The sequence below is a fragment of the Peromyscus eremicus genome, chromosome 4 (assembly GCF_949786415.1).
Source record: "Peromyscus eremicus chromosome 4, PerEre_H2_v1, whole genome shotgun sequence".
Taxonomy (NCBI): Eukaryota; Metazoa; Chordata; class Mammalia; order Rodentia; family Cricetidae; genus Peromyscus; species Peromyscus eremicus.
The window spans coordinates 77,429,789-77,450,183 of NC_081419.1; the positions used below are offsets into that span (position 1 = coordinate 77,429,789).

Here is a 20,395-nt window from a genome sequence, read left to right on the forward strand (position 1 = left end):
TTTCAAGTAAGGGATGCTGGTAAGTTAACTCAGGTACTACAGCGGGTATTCAGATGGTCCAACTGCAACAGGCTCTGTGAGACCTTGGACAGAGACCTGACCGATGTGCCAGTGTGCCTGTCTCCTCAGCTTCAACTGGAACCCCTTCCTGTGCTGTTTCCAAGCTAGATTTTGGAGTCAAACATGATTCATGTTGAAGCTGGCTCCACTGACTAAGTAAAAATCAGGCCTCAGGTTAGTTACAGGACATGCTAGATACAAAGCCGTTAACTCCCAGCCTCCTACCGGATCCTGGCTGTCACCATTTACCTGGGTCCACAATAATCACTTCAGATTAATCCAAGCTTTGGCTTCTTCACCAATCTCAGGATGAGTCACCACTTTTGTTGGCTAGAATCTGGCAGCTGCATCCAGAAGTGTTCCTTCTGGTCACCTCTGTGGTCTCTCTTCATGCTGCTGTTGACCAGAGCCTGGGCCACCCTCTCCTTGTGTAGCCAGTCTCAGGCCTCCTCTTCGCCTGCACAAGTCCATATGGCCAGGTTAACATGGAAGGCACGTGCCTCTGCCTATAGAAGCCAGCCCATCCTTCCCTCCTGCTCTCGTCATCTCCGTTCTGCATGGCTAACTGTCAAACCCAGCCACAGAAGGATCAAGTCCTCATAACTTAGCATATGGTGCAGGCTGTGGGAAGAACTCTATGGTGGTCAGGCCATCTGAGTTCAAGTGTCAGCTTTGCCAATACCTATGACGTCTGAGAAGTCAGTTGACTTCTCCAGGCATCCTCTTCTGTATCTATTCAAGGTTCAGCCATCTGTCACCTTCTATGTGCCAGCACCGACATTCGAGGATTTTGAATGATTTCTATTTTAATGCCCTCGAAAGTGGTATTTTTTTTTTGAGGCTAAGATGTGAATTTTTGCATGCAGGATGCCTGACACCTTTAAAATTAGAACTACTTCTACGGATGTCGAGGAATAGTCTGAGTGATGCTTGGGGATTATTAGGCAAGGGTTAGCTGGCTTCGCTACCTGAAAGAAGAGGATGGTTTCCCACCTTATATATGAGCCACAGGATCCTGGAAAGATGGCTATTGGCAGTTGTCACCCTTGATGTCCAGATGGAGGTTCCAGCAGAGCCTGGTTTGAGAAGGGACCCAAGGCCTAGGACAGGCTTCTGGTGATGTTGTACAGCAGAAGGAACAGGGTCTCGCAGTTTGGAAGAGCACCAAAGTTGGACACATGACGTCATTCCCCAAACACAGGGGTGTTGTCATGGGGAGGGAAAAACAGACACATATCCCCCAGCTTCAGCAACTGTACTGCTTAGGGAGTAAATGAATTTCCTCAGTTTTGTAATGATCTTGTCAGTAGGACAGTTGCATCCTACTGCATATGCAATGAGACAACACTCTGTTGAGCATAAACATAAACTAATTCCCATTTTTATGAGCCTTGTTTTGGCTTTTCATAGTTGTAGTTAACATCCTAAAATATACGGTTGGCTAGGTTGTTGCTGACCTTTTAGACCACACCTCACCTTTATGCTTTTTCCACCCTGCTCCATTAGATTCAGACAGTGACAAAGAAAGTCCTGGTGCCACCTCAGGCTGAGGAGGCCAATACAACCAAGGCGGTCCTCTCCATGCTGAATGAGACCATGAACGAGGCTCCTGAAGAAACCAAGATCGTTATAAAGAAGGGCCTGGAGTTCAAAGACGGGATGAATGTCTTAGGTAGGCAAACTGGCTGGTGGTGCCCATCACCTCTATTCCTGACAGCGGCCAGCTTCTCCCAGCTACCTTATTCATTCAGTTCTCATTCTCCCTAGCTTTCCTCTCGAAAACCCAGTAACTCGGCGGTCCTCTAGGTGGCGCAGGAGGCTCTCTCTGGGGAACAATATGAGGGTCACTGAGACTGAGAGCTGAACCATGAAGGAAGAGGGACAGAAGGATAGGCAGAGGGAGAATCCAGAGGGACATGGCAGCCAGTAATCAGGGATGGGAAAAGAGGAAGCGGTTGACATTTGTCAGGCACATTCCTTGACTGTGTCTAGTGTGGTCAAGTCACCGTATCGAACTAACCGTTTTAGGAAGTGAGATATCCTTATTTATTATTTATTAATCATTTTATGTCACTCTGCAGGAGCACCTTGCTGGTTGCCCCATCCCAGCTTTTAGTCTATAACAAATGCAGAGCTACCAGTATTGGCCAGCATTAGATTGGGGAACAAAAGGATATTGTAGAGCATCAGGTTTAACTTTCTAGGATTTCAGGGACCTCTCTCCTCAAGTGTGGTGCCTTCTCCCTACTCCATCCGAAGGTTCTCTTCAGCTGGACAGATGTGGGCTTAGGGATCACTGGTTGTCTACCCCTGGGCAAGTTGATCCACTTCTCTGAGCCTCAGCAGGAAAGTTGAAATGGAATTGGCATGGGTTTCGTAGACCGACCGTTGTAACAATGAAATGATGCTGTGCATATAAAGCACACTAGCACATGCCCCGAGTTCTGTCCAGACAAGCTCTGAGCATTATTAAAAGCAGACGAAGAACCGAGGAGGAACTCAACCAGAAAACATCTCATGAAGTGCGGGGGTGAGGTTTCCCTCATGGCATTCACTCCAAATTTGCCCAGTGTTACTACCCACCCAACCATATAAGGCTTCAGGGTGGGCCCACACACCTCAAATTCCACCACTCACTAATATTATGATGTCAAGACAATGGGACATGTGTCCATAAGATGGAAAGAATTGGAAAAATATGAATTTGTAAGCAAGATCTTGCAAACAAGGTTTCTAAGGACTCAGGTGAGAACTGTAGAGGGATGAGCTCAGTGGTCCTGTCCTTTTGTTATCTCAGAGGTCAAATGCCCTTGTCTCCTTGGACTACTATCAGATAAACTTGAATCTTAGGTCAATAACAAATAACAGTAATTTAGTGTAAGTATGTCTCAAGTGCCTGGGCTATTCTAAAACTAAGAAAAAAAAGTTCATATGTATCTGGAATTCAGAACGTGATTGGGAGTCCTGTTTGATGGATTATTCTGTGCTTGGTGGTCTTTCTCCAGTGGATGTTCATACTGTAGAGAGGAGAGGCAGAGAAACAGGCAGCCCTGTGACTGCAGGCCTGAAGCGGATCTTTTGTGTTTGGCCTGCAAGAAAGCAGGTTGGATAAGTGAGGGTGAGGGAGGAGATAAGCTGAGCGAGTTGCCAGGCAACCAGCAATCAGTAAACACAGCTGACAATCAGTGAGAGTCCAGAGGTGGTTGGAGGAAGAAGGAGGCCTTGTGAGAGTCCCTTTGAGAAGGAGGCTTTGTAGCTGTCCCAGGAGTCCCTCTCTCCACTGTAGAGATATCTACTGTCCTTTCAGGGTCCCTACTGGTGGATCATAACTTTAGATCCCACCTCCTTGACCCTTCCTTGACAAAGTAACCCCTCCTCTCCAAAAGGTTAAAGATATAACAGGCTGATACTTAGGAGTGAACCATTCAGACAATCCTAGTCTTTTCCAGAGTCTTGATGGATTCTAGAAAGTCACATGCCCTTTGGCTGTGCTGGGGAGTTTCAAAACACTGGCAACTCGCTCAACCCCAACGACCAAGTCTAAGAGGGCTTTGTTCAAATGAAACACCCCTGTTCCAGTGAGCAATTTCAATTAGGCAATGTTTACCCAGGGAAATGGCAGGCTGAATCTTGCATTCCATCCAAGTACACAGCCAGGCACTGTGAAGCCAAGGGAAGTTAGATTGTTGAGAAACTTCCCATTTGCCAATCACAGCTAAAATAAGGTTCTTTCCATGGCCTTGCAAAGGCAGAGTTGGTGGCTTTGTTTTTTGTTTTGTTTTTCTGTATTTCTTCTCTTTGATTTTTGGAAAGTCCCAAGGACTGAGCATTGTAATACAGGAAGATACAGCCCAGGCTCTGTCTTCTACTTCTTCAAGGACATGTTTTTCTCCCAAGAAACCTAGAGAGCTATAGTGCATGGTACAGCACACCTATGATTCCAGTACTTAGAAGGCTGAGACAGGAGGATGATTAGTCGAAGACCAACTTGAGTACCAATCAAGACTGGTCTCAAAAATCAGCCAAGCAAATGAACTCCCAAACCAGCTCTTGGTCCTTAACTCCAATTGCTTAAACCAGTGTCAACTGCTCCTTTAAAAATCTTTTTTTGTTCGGTTTTGTTTTTTATAAACTCATAGATACTCAAGTGTCTGCTGTCTCTGAGGGGAGCCTTCATTCTAATTCTTTTGGACCTTAAGACCTTGGACATTATCAAATAGTATTCACCAAGTAATAACTGGACTTCTCAGCCTGAGTATTCACAGATGGACTCTCTGTCATCATACTCAATAAACTGCCCCCCATGGTTTGAGAGAAGGGTGAAGGAAGAGCTGGGACCCAATTTTCCATATTATTATAAAATTAGTTCCTTCTACCCTGTGTCCAGTCTTCATTGAGCCCCATCTTCCTTGGGTCAATAACTCAATTGTGAAGTCACTAATCAATCCCTCTGGTCGAGAGCTAAGGAGGGGGAGATATTAAATTCCAAATATTAGCAATCTCAATACAAGGGCTTCATTATTTTCACTGAAAGAGCTGGGCTCCTACCAAGTGTAGTTAATTAGGTTGATGAATGTTTGGGGTAGAGAAGGGTGGCTTCTTTGGGGGATGAGAAAAAGAGGTGAATAGTCAGGGGCTCAGAGAAAAGGAATTTATGTCTGAGAGAATCAAATTATAATGCTGTGATATAAGCCAAAATTTTGGCATAACTGGATATAATAAGGAAAGACTGGAAATTAGGCCTGCTAAACTGGGGCAGGGTACAGTAGGGAAGAGGCTGGGGAGGGATTAGAAGATGGCCAGTACTTCAGAGTAAGTCAAATGGACAGTGTTCCAGAGCTGGGAGGGAGAATAACAACTGTGACTTATACTCCATGTATGGAGTCAGAGTTAGGTCACCAAGACTGGGGATGGATCAGGGGTCCAGAAGCACATGTTGATTGCAGTTGAAAATCTAGACAGTCCCCAGGCAGTACTGAGAATACTGTTAACCACGCAGTTTGTCCAGTCCCTGGGCGTGTTGAGTTGAGGTTGAGATACTGGGGGGGGGGGGGGGGGAGCGAATCTCTGGAGTCACCAGGCTTGGTCTTTGAGGAACTAAAGAACTAGGACAGGTCACCAGGTCCTTAGACAGGTGATGAGGCAGAAGGCCTGGGGTTGAGTGTTGGATTTGCTTCAGGATGTAGTGAAACAAAGCTGCCATCAAGAGGGTGGAGAGTGAGCTCCTCAAGTCCTTCCTGCCTTGGGTTAGGATTGACCCTGGAGGCTGATGTGTGATTGAACTTGGATGTCAAGGAAAGAGAGAAGATGGCTGAGAAGATAGGTATTGGCAAAAATCTAACAATTAATTCTACTTTCTGGCTTTATTATCCTGAAAAAGCTTAATAAAAGAGAGCATGACAAGTTGGGTTTTAGAAGGGCGATTAATTGGGGTTTCCTAGCTAGTTTGGATTTCTTGTTTCCTGTTTTCTTATCTTCTCGATTCCACGTTTGCTGTGTAGCTGGAGGGGAGTCCCAGGGTGACGTGTACCCGCCGTGTGTTATCTCAGGACAACACCAGAAGGGTCTAGACATTTCTCCAGCAAGGGCTTTAGGGACTAGATGGTCTCTGCCGCTCCAATAGTGGCTGCAAACTTTGCGTGACCATCCCTGAGTCCCGCCAGGCTCCTCTCTGCTACTCTGTGTGGTAATGGGAGCTGCTCACACATGATTTGCTAAGTGAGGAGGAAGAGCAGGCAACACCTTCCATTTTGGAATGAAACTGAATTCATTTTCTTCAAGGAATTCACACCTGAACTGCTTAGCGTTTAGCCTGCACACGTGAGAAATGTCAAGAAAAGCAGTAATTAAAGGATGGGGATGTGGCTTTTAGTGTGGAATGTAATGTTTTTTTTCTTCTAATTCCTGATTTATCCGTGGGTGGCTGGCAAGCAGAATTGGTCCAGTACCGCAGTCACGCTGAAGAGTGAGGGGAAAGGAGCACGCACACACTTGGTCCCTTGTCCTGAGTAATGTTCCTCGTCCACAGGTCTGATAGGGTTCTTCATCGCTTTTGGTATTGCCATGGGGAAGATGGGCGAGCAGGCCAAACTGATGGTGGAGTTCTTCAACATCCTGAATGAGATCGTAATGAAGCTAGTGATCATGATCATGTGGTAAGTCCACTTAGTCTGACATCATCGGAATGGTGCCAGACAAAGCCTGGGCGTCCCCAGAGGACAGTGGAGTCCTCCCAGTATGAAAAGAGTGGGTGTGGACCAGAACGGGAGGGGGAAGGGGGTGGAAATTCTCTTCCTATCTCTCTGGCTTCCCTTTCCTCCCACAGTGGTGGTCATTGGGCCAAATCTGATGTGTCGCCATCGATTTGTCCTTTAATTTGAGAAAGGGTTTTATTGTTTTACATGTTCATCCCAGCTCAGGCTGCTCTAACAAAGTGCTATATACTAAGTGACTTGTGCATCCCAGATATTTCTCCCAGTTCAGAAAATGGGAAGTCTGAAATCAAGGTGTCTGTGTGGTCAGCTTCTAACACATTCATCTGAGTTGTGAAAGAAACAACCCGGGGGGGGGGGGGGGAGGGGGGAGGGAAAGAGCATCCCACGTCTCTTTCCTAGAGCATTGTTTCAGTCTGTTTCTGCTGCTATAACAGCATACCACAGGCTGTGTAAAATTACAAAGGAATTTTTTTTTTTAAACCACAGGTAGGGAGACTGGGAAGTATAGAATCAGTCATTAGCATATTTGGTATCTGGTGAGGGGCTGATCCTTGTAGATGATTCTTTATGTGTGCCCTCACATGGTGGAGGGATGAACAGGCTTCACCAAGGCTCTTCTATTAAAACACTAACTCCTAGCTGGGCGGTGGTGGCGCACGCCTTTAATCCCAGCACTCAGGAGGCAGAGCCAGGCGGATCTCTGTGAGTTCGAGGCCAGCCTGGACTACCAAGTGAGTTCCAGGAAAGGCGCAAGGCTACACAGAGAAACCCTGTCTCGAAAAACCAAAAACCAAAACCAAAACAAAACAAAAAAAAAAACCGAAACACTAACTCCTTCAAGAGGGCTCTCTTCCACGTGGTCCATCTCCTAAACCTCTGTTCTGAGGTTATGACTCAACACGAGGAATTTGGGGGATGGAACTGTTCAAACTTCAGTAGACACCAGTCTCATTTCTTAGGGTGTCATCTAGTTGCCTCTAAAGGCCCCACTTCTACATGCCCAGTATTAGGATTTAAACATTTAAATGGGGGGGAGGCGATATATTCAGTTCATTGAAATGGCTAAGAAAATAACATAAAATGAAGAAAAGGAAAATCAACAGGATAATAATGTCCCACAAGACGAGAATGAAAAGAAGTTTGCATTACCTCCACAGAACCAATGCAGTGATGTGTTTGTGGTTGGTTCTCATTAAAACTTCAGGAATGAGCGGCCAACCGGAGGCTTTGAGGTTTAGTTCAATAAGATAACCAAAATATTAGTTCTGGCACGTTCACCTCATCACCTCATTGAACTTTTAAAAGAGAAAGGGATAAAGGGAAGGTGGTAAGTAATGGTGCTGGGTTTTCAGCTCCTCAGGCGATGCTAAATGTTTGAGTAGTTATTTTGTGCAAGACTCAAGCTAGCTTGGGAATACTGTGTCCTTTAGGTCCAGCTGAGTCTTCTGCTGGCTTGGTGGGTAACGACACATAAAGCAGCACCAGCCTCTTGCTTGAATAGTAGTTCGTGTCCTTGCTGCCTAGAATTTCCAGCAATGTGCCCATCCCTGCAGTAAAGACGCAGCTGGTATGAGTGACATGCCTTCCTTCCTTCACACCCCTGTCATTTCCACAGAGTCCTTGGAGGAAGTGAGGTTCTTCAAGGAAAGCTGATGAAGCATTGGAACAGGGGATGGGGATTAGGAAGTTCCACACTTGGCAAAACCTTCACCCCTAAAGGTTTAGCACTTTGTCCCTGGGTTTAAAGAGGGCTGTAAGTAAGGCCTGCAGAAGGTTCCTTACGGGCCTCTACTACCTCGTTCAGGAAGGCAGACAGGTGTTTATGATAAGAGGTCCATTCCTATCATTCTCTAGATGCCTCATCAACATCACCATTTGATAACATGAAGCCTGTGGGAAAGTTCAGGGTAACATAGACAAGCACTGCTAGCTGACCCCTCAAAGCAGAAATCATCACTGTCTTAGGGTTTCTATGGCTACAACGAAACACCATGACCAAAGAGCAAGTTGGGGAGGAAAGGGTTTACTAGGCTTACACCTCAACATCACTGTTCATCACTGAAGGAAGTCAGGACAAGAACTCAAACAGGGCAGGATCCCAGAAGCAGGAGCTGATGCAGATCCCATGGAGGGAAGCTTCTTACTGGCTTGCTTCCCATGGCTTGCTCAGCCCACCTTCTTATAGAACCCAGGACCACCTACCCAGGGACAGCACCATCCACCATGGGCTGGGCCCTCCCTCATTGATCACTAATTGAGAAAATGCCTTACAGCTGGACCTCATGGAGGCGTTTCCTCAACTGAGGCTCCTTCCTCTCTGATGACTCTAGCTTGTGTCAAGTTGACACACAAAACCAGCCAGTACAATCAAATACTTTATGCAGTAGTACGAATAGTAAAAAGCAAAATCTAGCATTGTGAAAATAATATAATTTGCAATGTTAGTTTCATTTTTTAAAAATTATTTTGAGATACGATCTCTTGTAGCTGAAGCTAGCTAAAACTTGCTGTATAGCCAAGGAAAATTTTGACTTGATCCTCCCTCTGAACACTGGTACGCACCTCCCTGTCTGGCTTAAAAATTATGATCATTAAAATGTAAATTGGAATGCTTTTTATCTTGTCATGTGTTCAAGTTCAATTATATTATTAAATTAACTCATTTATTAAAGAAATTATTATCATTAAGTCATAATTGAGACTTACCAGTTTTTTTTCAATATGCTTAGTATTAATCTGTTAACTTTCCATGTTCACACTTTTTCATTCAAACAATACCTAATAAAATAGATACTTTTTTCCAGATGATAACACCTAGCAAAAGTTTGTTAAGTTGCCTAGTGTCGCAAAGCTGAATTGCCCCACAGTCTGTAACTCAGTTTGTTTTCGAGTTTGAAGTAGATAAAATTTAGGAGCTTCTGGCTACAAGCTATGTGACTTTAAGCAAGTTAGAACCATTTAAATCCTAATATTCTGATTGGTAAAAGAAAATAATTGTAAAAACCGTGTTACGAAGTGGCTTTGAGAATTAGGTGAAATGGTGACCCCAGTCACTGAAACTGTTCTGTGCTCAAAAGGACCACAGCATTTCTGTGAATAGGCCTGTGGTTATTCTGTTGTGACCATTATCACCATCAATCCAATCCTTATCTCCTGCATTTCTGTGTATATTAATCCTTCAAGAAGTCTGAAAACCCCATGGTTTTTATTGCAAGTTCCATAACCTCATTTTTTGAAAAAAATTTAAAATGTTTTTCCAAACCCTGAAAAACTTGAATAGGAAGCGAAACTTCCCATAGTCTCCTTCTATTAGAAAAAGAGGTATCTGCCCTTCCTTTGTTTCTAGTGCTTGACTATTGGTCCTCCGCCCTCCGTACTACTAAAGGAAGAAGCATTCAATGGTGCTTGTTTAAGCTGGGAAGGAGGGCTTTCTGCAGGGCTGCCTGATAGGGGATAGGGACCACAGCAATGTGCTTTTACAGTGATGGAGAGGGGCTGGGCTCAGCTCCTAACCATACTGGGAAGGTGGGAATTTATAACCAATGGAGTGGGGGCACATCAAGAGTCACAGGGATTCTGCTAAAGACCTAGCAGGATTCTTGTTGAAGTCAGGCCAGACTGGCCAGATACCACTTGGAGGATGGTAGATCAGAGATGCAGAGCCGCACACTGAGGATAGGGATGCTTGCTAAACTGACTCAGTGGGGTTCTTTGTTGAAACAGTGTTTTAAAGGAAGGAAACAAATAGAGTAAAGATGGAGGGAGGGATCCTACGAAAGGTTGGTAAAGCAAAGATTTTTTTTTTTTCAATCCATTTGTTCTTTCAATAAGTAATCCTTTCTAAACTGACAAGGATGTGATATAATGATGAGTTCCGGCCTTCGTGGGCCTCACATTCTCGTGAAAGGAGGGAAGGGAAGACAGACAAGATGAAACAAACAGGAATTCAGTTGGTGATGCAGACAACAAAAGCGGGCTGTGGGGAAGAGGGGAGAAAGGAGGCCCGAGTGGCCAGGATGAGCTGTGTGGGAGCGAGGCACGGTACAGGCCTGGCAGTGAAAGCTGAGAAGAGGACTCGGAGGAGGGTAAGCAGGGAGGGGAAGGCTTTTGAGGATCAGAACAAAGATCTGCAGCCACTGGAGTGAGAATGGTTAAAATGGTGGAAGGAGTGAAGGTGGGCAGGCAGGTGGGAGTCAGAGCCTCAGGACTCTGTGGGCCACTGATGGGTTGGATTTCATTGATTTGGGACAGGAAGCTTGCCGGGATAGGGATAGTGACCTTGTAAGCAGGACACAGAGTTGAGAATATAACCTACCTGTGGGCTGCATGGAAACACTCCCTACTTCTGTCCCAGTGACTGTGTCCTGAATTGGAAATGGACCCAATAATTACTGGGCGTCACTTGACTTCAGAACTGTTGGGTGGAGCCTTAAGCCTCTGTTTGCACTTAATTATGGCCTTGTTTGTTTCATCTCAGGAGTTTGAGTGGTAACCTTGGACTTTGGGCACTTTCCCCTTTTCCATGGTATCTCATCTCCAATGAGTTCATTCATTGATATGGAAACCCAAGAATACAGTTCAAGCCAGGTGTGGCCCTAAATCCAAGGGCAAGTCTCTCTTATATCCCATTAATACTTATCCAATTAGGGGTGGGCAAGTGTTTGGAGTAGCAGGGGCTAATCCACATTTCACATTCCCCAACTCTTATGGCTCACCTTGTGGCATCTGGTTAATATTCTCTATCTACAATGGGAGCTGGTGCTTACCCCCACTGCCCAAACCCCACCTGATGGGTGCTCCCAAGGTAAGCCTTGCCTCTCTCTCGTCCATCTGACTGGCTCAAATGTACTGCCCCTGGGGAACTTTGTAGCTGATCTTCCTTGGCAAAGTGCCTTGAAAACATGTTTCCTCCGTCTACAAATTACTTGACCTGAGGAGAGGAGGAGGGGGGTGAAAGAAAATTCATCCTGAATAGCTCATATCTATGTTTCTCTGGACAGCCTTAAAGGGTGATTGGTGTTAGGAAAAGAATTGACCTCTTGGTTTATGAAGATAAACCCTTCAGGGCTTTATAGGAAAGCATTTTTTTTTCCAGTTATTTACAGTCTCAATGACAAAGTGCTGGCCCTTGGGACTCCATAGCTGATTTATGAGGTGTTGTGATTATGGGCATACTAGAAGAATATCAAATGGGAAGAAACATGAGGGTTAAAAGACATGACAGAAGGTTTGTTTCACACTCCTATTAATGCTGAGAGAGCTGTCCTCAACCATGGCCAGCCTGCAGCCCAGGGGAAAGCAAGCAAGGATCAGGCTCCACCGGGAAGAGCAGAGGCACACTAATGCCACATAAAGTGGCTCTTTCTGAACAAGGTTTGCTCGCAAGACCATCTGCTGTTGGGTAGCCTGTGAGAGGCTTTAGAAAGCCTCATTAGCTCAGACTTGGATAAAAAAAAAAAATGCATGGACCAGGAGAGGCCTTGGTGCCTAGGTTTGTACAAACAGAAGCTGTCATGAAGTTTTTCCAAGAGTAAGGAATCAAATTGAGTAGGGGAGGGGAGGGATTTCAGCAGTGTAGACATTACACATTCAAGCTTGAGCTTCCCAGCTACCTGGTGGTGCTGGAGTCAGCCCCTCTAACTCTGATGCCCACATCGGAAAAATGAGACCATGTCACCCAATGAGGTCCTGTAGTCAGTGAAAGGCTGGACAAAGTCAATGTTTTCTGCATTTAAGGACTCTCATCTGCTCTCCACAGCCTTTCTTTAACTTAGGAAAGGACCAGGGGCAGGCCTGATTGCTAGAAGGAGGGACGGAAGGAAGGAAGGAAGGAAGGAAGGAAGGAAGGAAGAAAGGAAGGAAAGAAGGAAGGAAGGAAAGAAGGAAGGAAGGAAAGAAGGAAGGAAGGAAAGAAGGAAGGAAGGAAAGAAGGAAGGAAGGGAGGAAGGGAGGAAGGGAGAGAGAGAGTCTGCTTAGGCAGTCCTTTCTTTCCTGACCTCCACTGTTGGGATCCCTATCTGGGAATTTTATTTCCTTCTTTGTCATTCTCAAAAATATGTCTATAATTGTTAATGAGGTATAAATCTTCCTACATATATCTTATTTTAGTCAGACCCCATCAGAGTGTGAACAAATTCATGCCCAGTAACACCTCTATTAAATACTACTACTAATTATTATTATAATAATTAATTATGGTAAAGAATGGTCCCAGACAAGCAAAAACTAAGTCAAGATGAGAGCATTTTCCCACGAATAGGAGCAGAACAGTTTCCAAGCCCTCTATAAGATAATGACAGCATACGAATGTCAATGTGGGATAAATTGGCATATGGCGGTTGTATGCTTACCTACAAGGAACTGGGACAGTGCACTAAAAGGCAGCTGTTTGGCTTGGTGAGAAAAACCCCCACTTCTGGGCTTTCACAAAGTGAGGATGGTTCTCCTTCTGGCTTTGTGGGTTTGGACTCGTGATTGAACTTTCCCAAAGGACGGTTTCCTTAATTACGGAGCGATAATACTGACAGGCAGCTTTTAGGGCTGTGGTCAGGTTAAGTGAGGCTCTGAGTGCGCAGGTCCTGCTGTAGTGCTTGAAACACAATGAACCATGCCAGCGTTATTGCTATTATGTGGGGAGAAGCCCTTTCAGGCTTAAAAGTCGCCCAACCACATCTCTCTAAATGCACTCCTTGGCTCAGGTGCTTTTATTCTGGCAGCCCCCTCTCTCTTATTCCTTCCCTGTCTTTTTCCTGCTCTCTTCATCATTTTAAATATATTTCCTAACATCCAAGATTTTTTTTTTAAAAAAAATGGACATTTACAAATCACAATTTATACATTTCCAGAAAGTTCTTCAGTTAGACCCCAAATTCTAGGAAGGAATTGAAGAACAAGGGCGTCGAACAAGATTCCAGAGACACAATTCATCTCTCTCAGCCTTAAAACTCAGTGTTAACTTATCTCGTTAAAAGATGACAAGACATGCCCCCTTTATTCCTAAAACTCACCTTAGCAATAAAGGTTGCCTTTGAACTTAAATCATCAGAACATGCGTCACTACATCCATAAAACAGTTAAGCCGGTCAATTCAATTGAATCTTGTGCTCATTCTCATTCTCAGCAAAACACTGTGTGTGTGTGTGTGTGTGTGTGTGTGTGTGTGTGTGTGTGTGTGTGTAGAAGAATAAATAAATAAATAAAACAAGAAAGGGTTTTCCTCCAGGTGCGGTTCCCAGGCGGGATTTAGGTCCTGAATTGCTTGCTTAATGATCTCTTCCATGTTATTGTTTTCTTTTGTGTTTTTCAGGTACTCCCCGCTGGGTATCGCCTGCCTGATCTGTGGGAAGATCATTGCCATCAAGGACTTAGAAGTGGTTGCTAGGCAACTGGGGATGTACATGATCACGGTGATCGTGGGCCTCATCATCCATGGGGGCATCTTTCTCCCCTTGATTTACTTTGTAGTGACCAGAAAAAACCCATTCTCCTTTTTTGCTGGTATTTTCCAAGCCTGGATCACTGCCCTGGGAACAGCTTCCAGGTAGAGGGCAGGAGAAGCCGCCTTTCTCCATGTTGGTTCTTTCGTTCTATTTGACACTTCCTGTTTCCCCAAATCTTCCCTGAATTCAGTGAGAACACCTTTCATATCATATGAAAATATTTTCTAGAAGGTAAACACTTTGAACTTGTGGCTTGTCCTGGGCAATGCTGAAGCTCCTTTCTGGTTACTCTTGTGACTGGTCAGCAGCTGGACTACAACCATAACCTCATATTAAATGTTCAGGGGGTTGCATGGTGTAAGCTTGCATGCCTAACTGCCTAACGTGTTACCTGAAGCACTAATGTAATATAGCCTTCAATATCATACAGAGATTGTAGCATGATGTCGTTCACTTAACATACCACCTGTAATTTGGAAAATTACTATTTACTATTTAAAAAACAAAAACAAAACTCTACTGAGGTTTTCCCCAATAATTTTTCAAAAGTGGGAGAATCAACTTATTTTGAAAAAGGTGTGTCCATTTTTTTATTATGTATATGTGTGAGTGACTGCATATATGTATGGGCTCTCCATACATGCCTGGTGCCCTCAAGGGCCAGCAGAGAGAATTGTAAGCAGTTGTTTGCTGAGAACTGAACCCAGGTCCTCTGCAAACTGGAGCTCTGTCTCGCCAGCACCAGGAGAAACAACTCTCACAGGGTAAATGGTGATTTGTTTTCCCCAACAAGCAGAAACCAGCTAATTCTTTGCCTTTAGTATAAACCTCTTAGTATACAATTCTTCCCTAACTTTCCCTCCTCAAATCCAGCTTAAATGGTATGGCCTTGATAGAAAGGCAGCTCCGGCTTCATTATCTATTTCCATTGCCTAGGAAATCAAATAGGACCTCAAATATCGGCAACAAAAAAACAAACAAACAAAAAAAACCTTGTTTTGAATATAATCTTGGACAAAAGTTAGCCAAAACACAAACAAAAACAAGCAAAAAAAAAAAAATCTAGAACTGTAGAATTTCAAAGACTGAAGAGTTTTACTCTTTCAGACTGAAATCGATGTTTTTCTTCTGATATCTGTCTGTGTGTCACAAAAGTGAGCCCGAGATCAAGAAACAGGCAACTCAGAGCCCAGCAAATGCCAAAACCCGCATTGGAAGGCCACCAGGTCCAGCTGCTGAGCCTGTGACCACCATGTCCTGCTAGGGAGGTGCCCACTGAGTGGCACAGCATGGCTGGAGGTTCCAAAGCCCCTGTTGAGGCAGACCAAGTCACCTCAAGCAACCCAACAGCTGCATGGGAAGCCAAATTATATTTGCATATTGCAAGCCAGCGGGAATTCAATAGGAATAGAATAGGAGCTTTCAGAAAAGACTGAATCATGGACAATACTGGGGGCCAGATTTGGCATCCCGTTTCTGGAGATGAAGGGAAACACTTCAAACTTTCCCTTTTACTTCCTTATGCTTTAGTTCTCTGTAGATAAATGTCTGTACCCATGAAAACGCTTCTCTTCAGAGAAAAAGTAGCCGTTTCCCCCTCAACCTTATTTACTTTTATTTTTGTTATGGTATGCCTAAATAGTGACCAAGTTCAGACAGAGGATAAAATTTTGAGGAAGACAATGAACCTCACCAGACTAAGAATTTCTTCTGCTAATGACAGTATGTAATAACCCTGTAGTTAATCCTTATACTTACAAATCTTCCTTTAAAACAAAAACTATGTACATATGCTACTCTAGGAACTTCTATTTTTTTTCCATGGGTCAAGAGATCATGAAAATCTTATCTATTAATATAGATCTTCGCTACTATTTTTGTGAACTTCATTATAGTATACAGGATATAAAAGGCTGAAGAGATGGTCTAGCAGTTAAGAATGCTGGCTGCTCTTACAAAGGACCTGGGTTTGGTTCCTAGCACCCACATGGCAGCTCACAGCCACCTGTAACTCCTGTTACAACACCCTCTTTTGCTTCCCTAGGTACCAGGCATGTGCATACATACATGTTGACAAAGCACTCAAACACTTAAAATAAAATGAAATACTAATATACCATACTCTGTTGCACTCCATGTAAATCTAAAGCATGCCCATTAAATAGAGCGCTGACAATCATCTCTGCCAGACTCTCTGATGATCCCCTCAGGATACATTCTAGACCTGGACTTGCTGAGTCAAGGAGTACGCACTGGTAGTTTTTTAAATGCATCATCACCAGTTAGCATTTCAGAAAGTCTAGAATTTAATGTTCCCACCAACTGTGTTTGAGGAAGTCTCTTTCCCCACCCACTCTCCAGAGCTGGGGATTCCGATTCTGTGTTGCTTTGATGCATTCCAATCGTATTGGTGGGAAAACCACTCAGCAAATGTGCATGTATTTGATTACAGTTGAGGGAAAACATCTTTTTATTCCTTATTGCCTTTTCCTCCCCATTCCTTACCTCTTGAGTCATGTGTGAGCCAGCTCATTTTTCTTTGTGGGTATTCATCCTTTCCTGGATGATTTTCAAGCTCACTTTATGCATATGAATTATTAACTCTTACATCACACACTACAGATAAGAAGCCTCCCTACTAGATATCTGTCTTGAAAATAAATAATGATGTTTGACACTGGAATTTTTTATTTGTATACATTCAAAGCTGTAAATACTCCTTTTTATTTAGAAATTCAGTTTTGCTAAAATATTTTTTCTATGCACAATTATAGCATAATGCATTACGTTTTTCTAATATTCTTGTGAATTTAAATTATTTTTAAAAATATTATTTTCTTTTTTAATAGTCAGACCATTATCCTTATAATTCTAAAAGACAAGACAAATCCTAAAGAGATATGGGTGGTATATCCTGGCATTTAAATCAAACTTAAATGCTTTAGTTATCTAAATAAAGCCTCAAATGTTAGACCCAGTCCCCTCTGCCTTACTCTGTACTATAGGGAGAAAAACGTGGTTTTAATCTTCACTTAAAATGTGGCTTTTGCCTGGATGTGGAGTTTCCCCTTCTTAAAAGACAATGGGCAAGACTCACATTCCAAGAATTGAGTCATGGTTTCTTTGCCATAATGGGCAGAAAGGGAAAAAAATCCAGCGCCCAGGAACAACCCCCTAAGTGCCGCTCTGCCTCATTGTGTTGACAGAGGACCTGGCTAGTCACTTTTCACAGCGCTACAGCAAAGCACCCGCCAGAGACAGCCTAAGGCAGGAAGGTTTCTGTTGGCTCAGGGTCCAAGGGGACACAGTCCCTTGTGGCAGGTAAGAGATAGAAACTGGAGCAGGTCCGTTCAGACAGCGGGAGCTCATGACGTTGGCTTCTCATGGTGCCAATCAGAAAGCAGAGATGGGGCCAGAAGCCGAGCCAAGGCTGAAAACCTCCAAGTCCATCCAACTGGCCTCTATTCACTTAAGCCTTACATCCCAAAGGTTCCAAACCATCCCAAGCAGGGCCACCACAACAACCATAGCAACACCGAGGGTGGCTAACTGAATCTTCTCGATGGCTACCAAGGCTGGTATCAGAGAGGAATGTGTCCCAGATATCTGGCTTCAGTGCATGCCATTCATCAGAGGAAGAATCTCAAGTATTGGACATTATTGTTAGCATCATCCTAGGGCCTCTCAGATGGGAGCTAAAAGGCAGTGGTAGAGAGTCAGTCTGTCAGCAAGGAAGTCACTAAATTCTCAAATCCTAGTTTGGATTAGTTGACTGTATGTGGAATTGGAGGATGTAAATATAAAACCTGCTCAGTAGAAGAATAGGGACTGTTTTCATGCTTCATAAACCATTCCCCCAGTCTCTCTGTCCGAAGACCTTTTGATGACATTTTGGAAAACAATGGATATAACAAGTAACATTAATATATTTTAGTGGTCCCAGAAGTATGCTTTGAGCCATATGACTGAAAATCCCAGCCATCAAAAATGACTGAGTAGTCATTTTGGTTCAGTTATGGTGTCTAGGAAACCCCCTGAAACAGTCCCAGGAAATGGGGAGAAGGGGTAAGAGGAATAAGAGGACACCAACTTCTAATTAAAACAGCTGAGGCGGCAAGCCAGGAACACGGTATTTCCTGAATGCAAATGAGAACAAAGCCTCACTTCTTACTTGGGCTTATAAGGCTTTTGTAAATGAGATGCATACAGCCCTGGCCCAATTAATTGACTTCTCCTTACCCTAAGACCAACAGGAAGCATTACAGAGCCCTGACCTGTAATCACAAAGGATGTTTTGTCTGGTAAGATGACTCCTGGATCAGCTTAAGCTGTGGACTTGAGTGTCTCTTATTTTATATGTAGCTTTCAGATTTAATGGTCCGGAGTAGGTCCTGGAATCAGCACATCTCTAAGCTGACCTTTTCTCCCACTGAGAAACTGAGACCTTTGTGAATTTGTCTGGTCTCGTTGAAGACTCAATTGTAACTAGTATGAAGAGGTAATTCTGACTAAGGCTTGAAAGTACCTCCAAATGCTGCCTGCACTGGAAATTTTCCAACTCACTTAAACAGGAAAAAAGTAATCTAAGCAAGACAAACCACAAAACAATCCCATGCTGTTTGGCTCTTTTGCTTGATTTCAACATTATTTAAACTCTGAACGAGTCCACCCAATCTCCTTCGAACTACTGTCTAAAAGGATGTAATATTCTGGCCTTGAGGAATCTTGTTCCCTTAGGTGTTCTATTTTAGAAGTTGTTGAAGCATGCCAAATATTGTAGCCTCTAAGGGTGGGTCATGTGATTGGATCACCAGCCCAAGCCTAGGAGGATTGAGAGTGAAGTCACTCCTCACCGCCTTTAGTGACAGATCCCAAGATTTCCTGCCCTGTCATTGTGGAGACTGAGGACTGGCTGGTGGTCATGTCTCTGGGAGTTTGACTGCATGTCTGGGAGTATGACTGCATGTCAAGTTCCCCAGTGGATTGTTCAAAGCTTGGGTTCGTGATGAAGGGTGCACAACATGTTTGTCCAACGTTCTCCAAATTAGTAAGCCCAACTCAGGACAGTTCCCAGGGGCTCCATGCTATCCAGGCAGTCATTTTGTTGGAACAGCATTTCTGGTATGAAATTTTGGGTCATTCAGAGCTTCCTCATTCTGTTTTGCTGTTGACAGCTGATTGCTTTCTGACATAATTCTTATGCAGCCCAATTCATATGCACATTCAGATGTGCTTCAAGATTTATCCTAAGATGGAAACAGGGACTGAGGGATAGAGGACTTGGCAGGCACTGAGTAGCTCTGAGAAGCCAGGACCAACTAAATATTTTGTTGCCTATCAGCAGCTTAGTAAGATTGAATTTAAACTCTCAACTCATTTTAAAAAAATGTTTCTAGTTACTATTTTTTTGCATGTCACACTGACTAGAAAAAGAACAAAAATTTGCAATGTCATTCTGGTTTGTGCTTTGTCCTGCCTCTAAAGCAGAGTCTCTCTCTCTCTCTCTCTCTCTCTCTCTCTCTCTCTCTCTCTCTCTCTCTCTCTCTCTCTCTCTCTCTCTCTCTCTCCTGCCCCCAGTGCTGGAACTTTGCCTGTCACCTTCCGTTGCTTGGAAGACAATCTGGGGATTGATAAGCGTGTGACCAGGTTCGTCCTTCCGGTTGGAGCAACCATTAACATGGACGGTACAGCCCTTTACGAAGCTGTGGCCGCCATCTTCATAGCCCAAATGAACGGTGTCATCCTGGATGGAGGGCAGATTGTGACTGTAAGGTGAGCAAAGCACATGCAGAAGAAACGGAGAAACATCCGTCTTCCTCGTTCTCGCTCCATACTAACTTCACTCGATGGATGGAAGCTGCTGGAGTTTCAGCTCTAGTGAGACACAGCGAAGGAAGTACTGGCAAACTTCAAAGGAAAAAGAATGTGACAGGAAGGGAAGAGGCTAGTGGCATGTTACATATACATATGCGCACTCACGTCAGAGCCCAGATATGATTTGACCAGTTATTTGTACACTCATTCAACACACAAGGAAAATCAGGCTTGGAAGTAGAGTGGCTTGTCCAAGGCTATACCACTAGTCATGAGCTGGCACGGCTATGCCTGGGGTGACATTTACTAATCAAGGTCCAATTATTCTGTCATTAAAATGTGTTCCCTTCTGGGTAGATGAGCCAGCTCAGGGGATAAAGGCACTTGCCACCTGACGTCAATCCTCAGGCCCCACATAATGGCAAGAGACAACCGATTCTTTTAGGTTGTCCTCTGATCTCCAGGTAGATACCATTTTGTACACATAAACATGCAAAATTAATATTCAAAATATGCTCTTTTCAGTGTTCCAAGGCATGATGGTAGATTCCTCGGTGTGACATAGAACATTTTACTGTAAATAAATATCACACAGTGTGCTTTCTCTAATGCTTTTATTTACTACCTGTATTTACTACTGTTTTAACGTTGAGAACATTGTCCTGAGAGGTCATCTAAAATGCACTGCTTCTCCATAAACTCAGATCTCATTTGTCGGTAGAGTCATTGACAGTTTCATTCTTCAAACTGTTCAGTGTGCTGACACTATACCATGAAATCACTTCGACTCCAACTGGGAGCTTCTGTTAAGTTAGAAGACAGTTTCCGGCTTTAGTTAAAGTAGAAAACACAACAAAAAGCCAATGA

The 20,395-nt window shown here is 43.9% G+C and overlaps 1 protein-coding gene across 2 annotated transcripts in view; it reads left to right on the forward strand.

Moving 5' to 3' along the window:
• Positions 1–20,395, forward strand: part of Slc1a2 (solute carrier family 1 member 2) — a 123,777-nt gene that overhangs the window by 84,348 nt on the left and 19,034 nt on the right. For both annotated transcript variants that reach the window (XM_059261008.1, XM_059261007.1), the window contains exons 5-8: positions 1,567–1,732; positions 6,089–6,215; positions 13,582–13,815; positions 19,292–19,486. In XM_059261008.1, the coding sequence (XP_059116991.1) occupies positions 1,567–1,732; positions 6,089–6,215; positions 13,582–13,815; positions 19,292–19,486 (722 nt within the window). The remainder of the gene's footprint in view (positions 1–1,566; positions 1,733–6,088; positions 6,216–13,581; positions 13,816–19,291; positions 19,487–20,395) is intronic.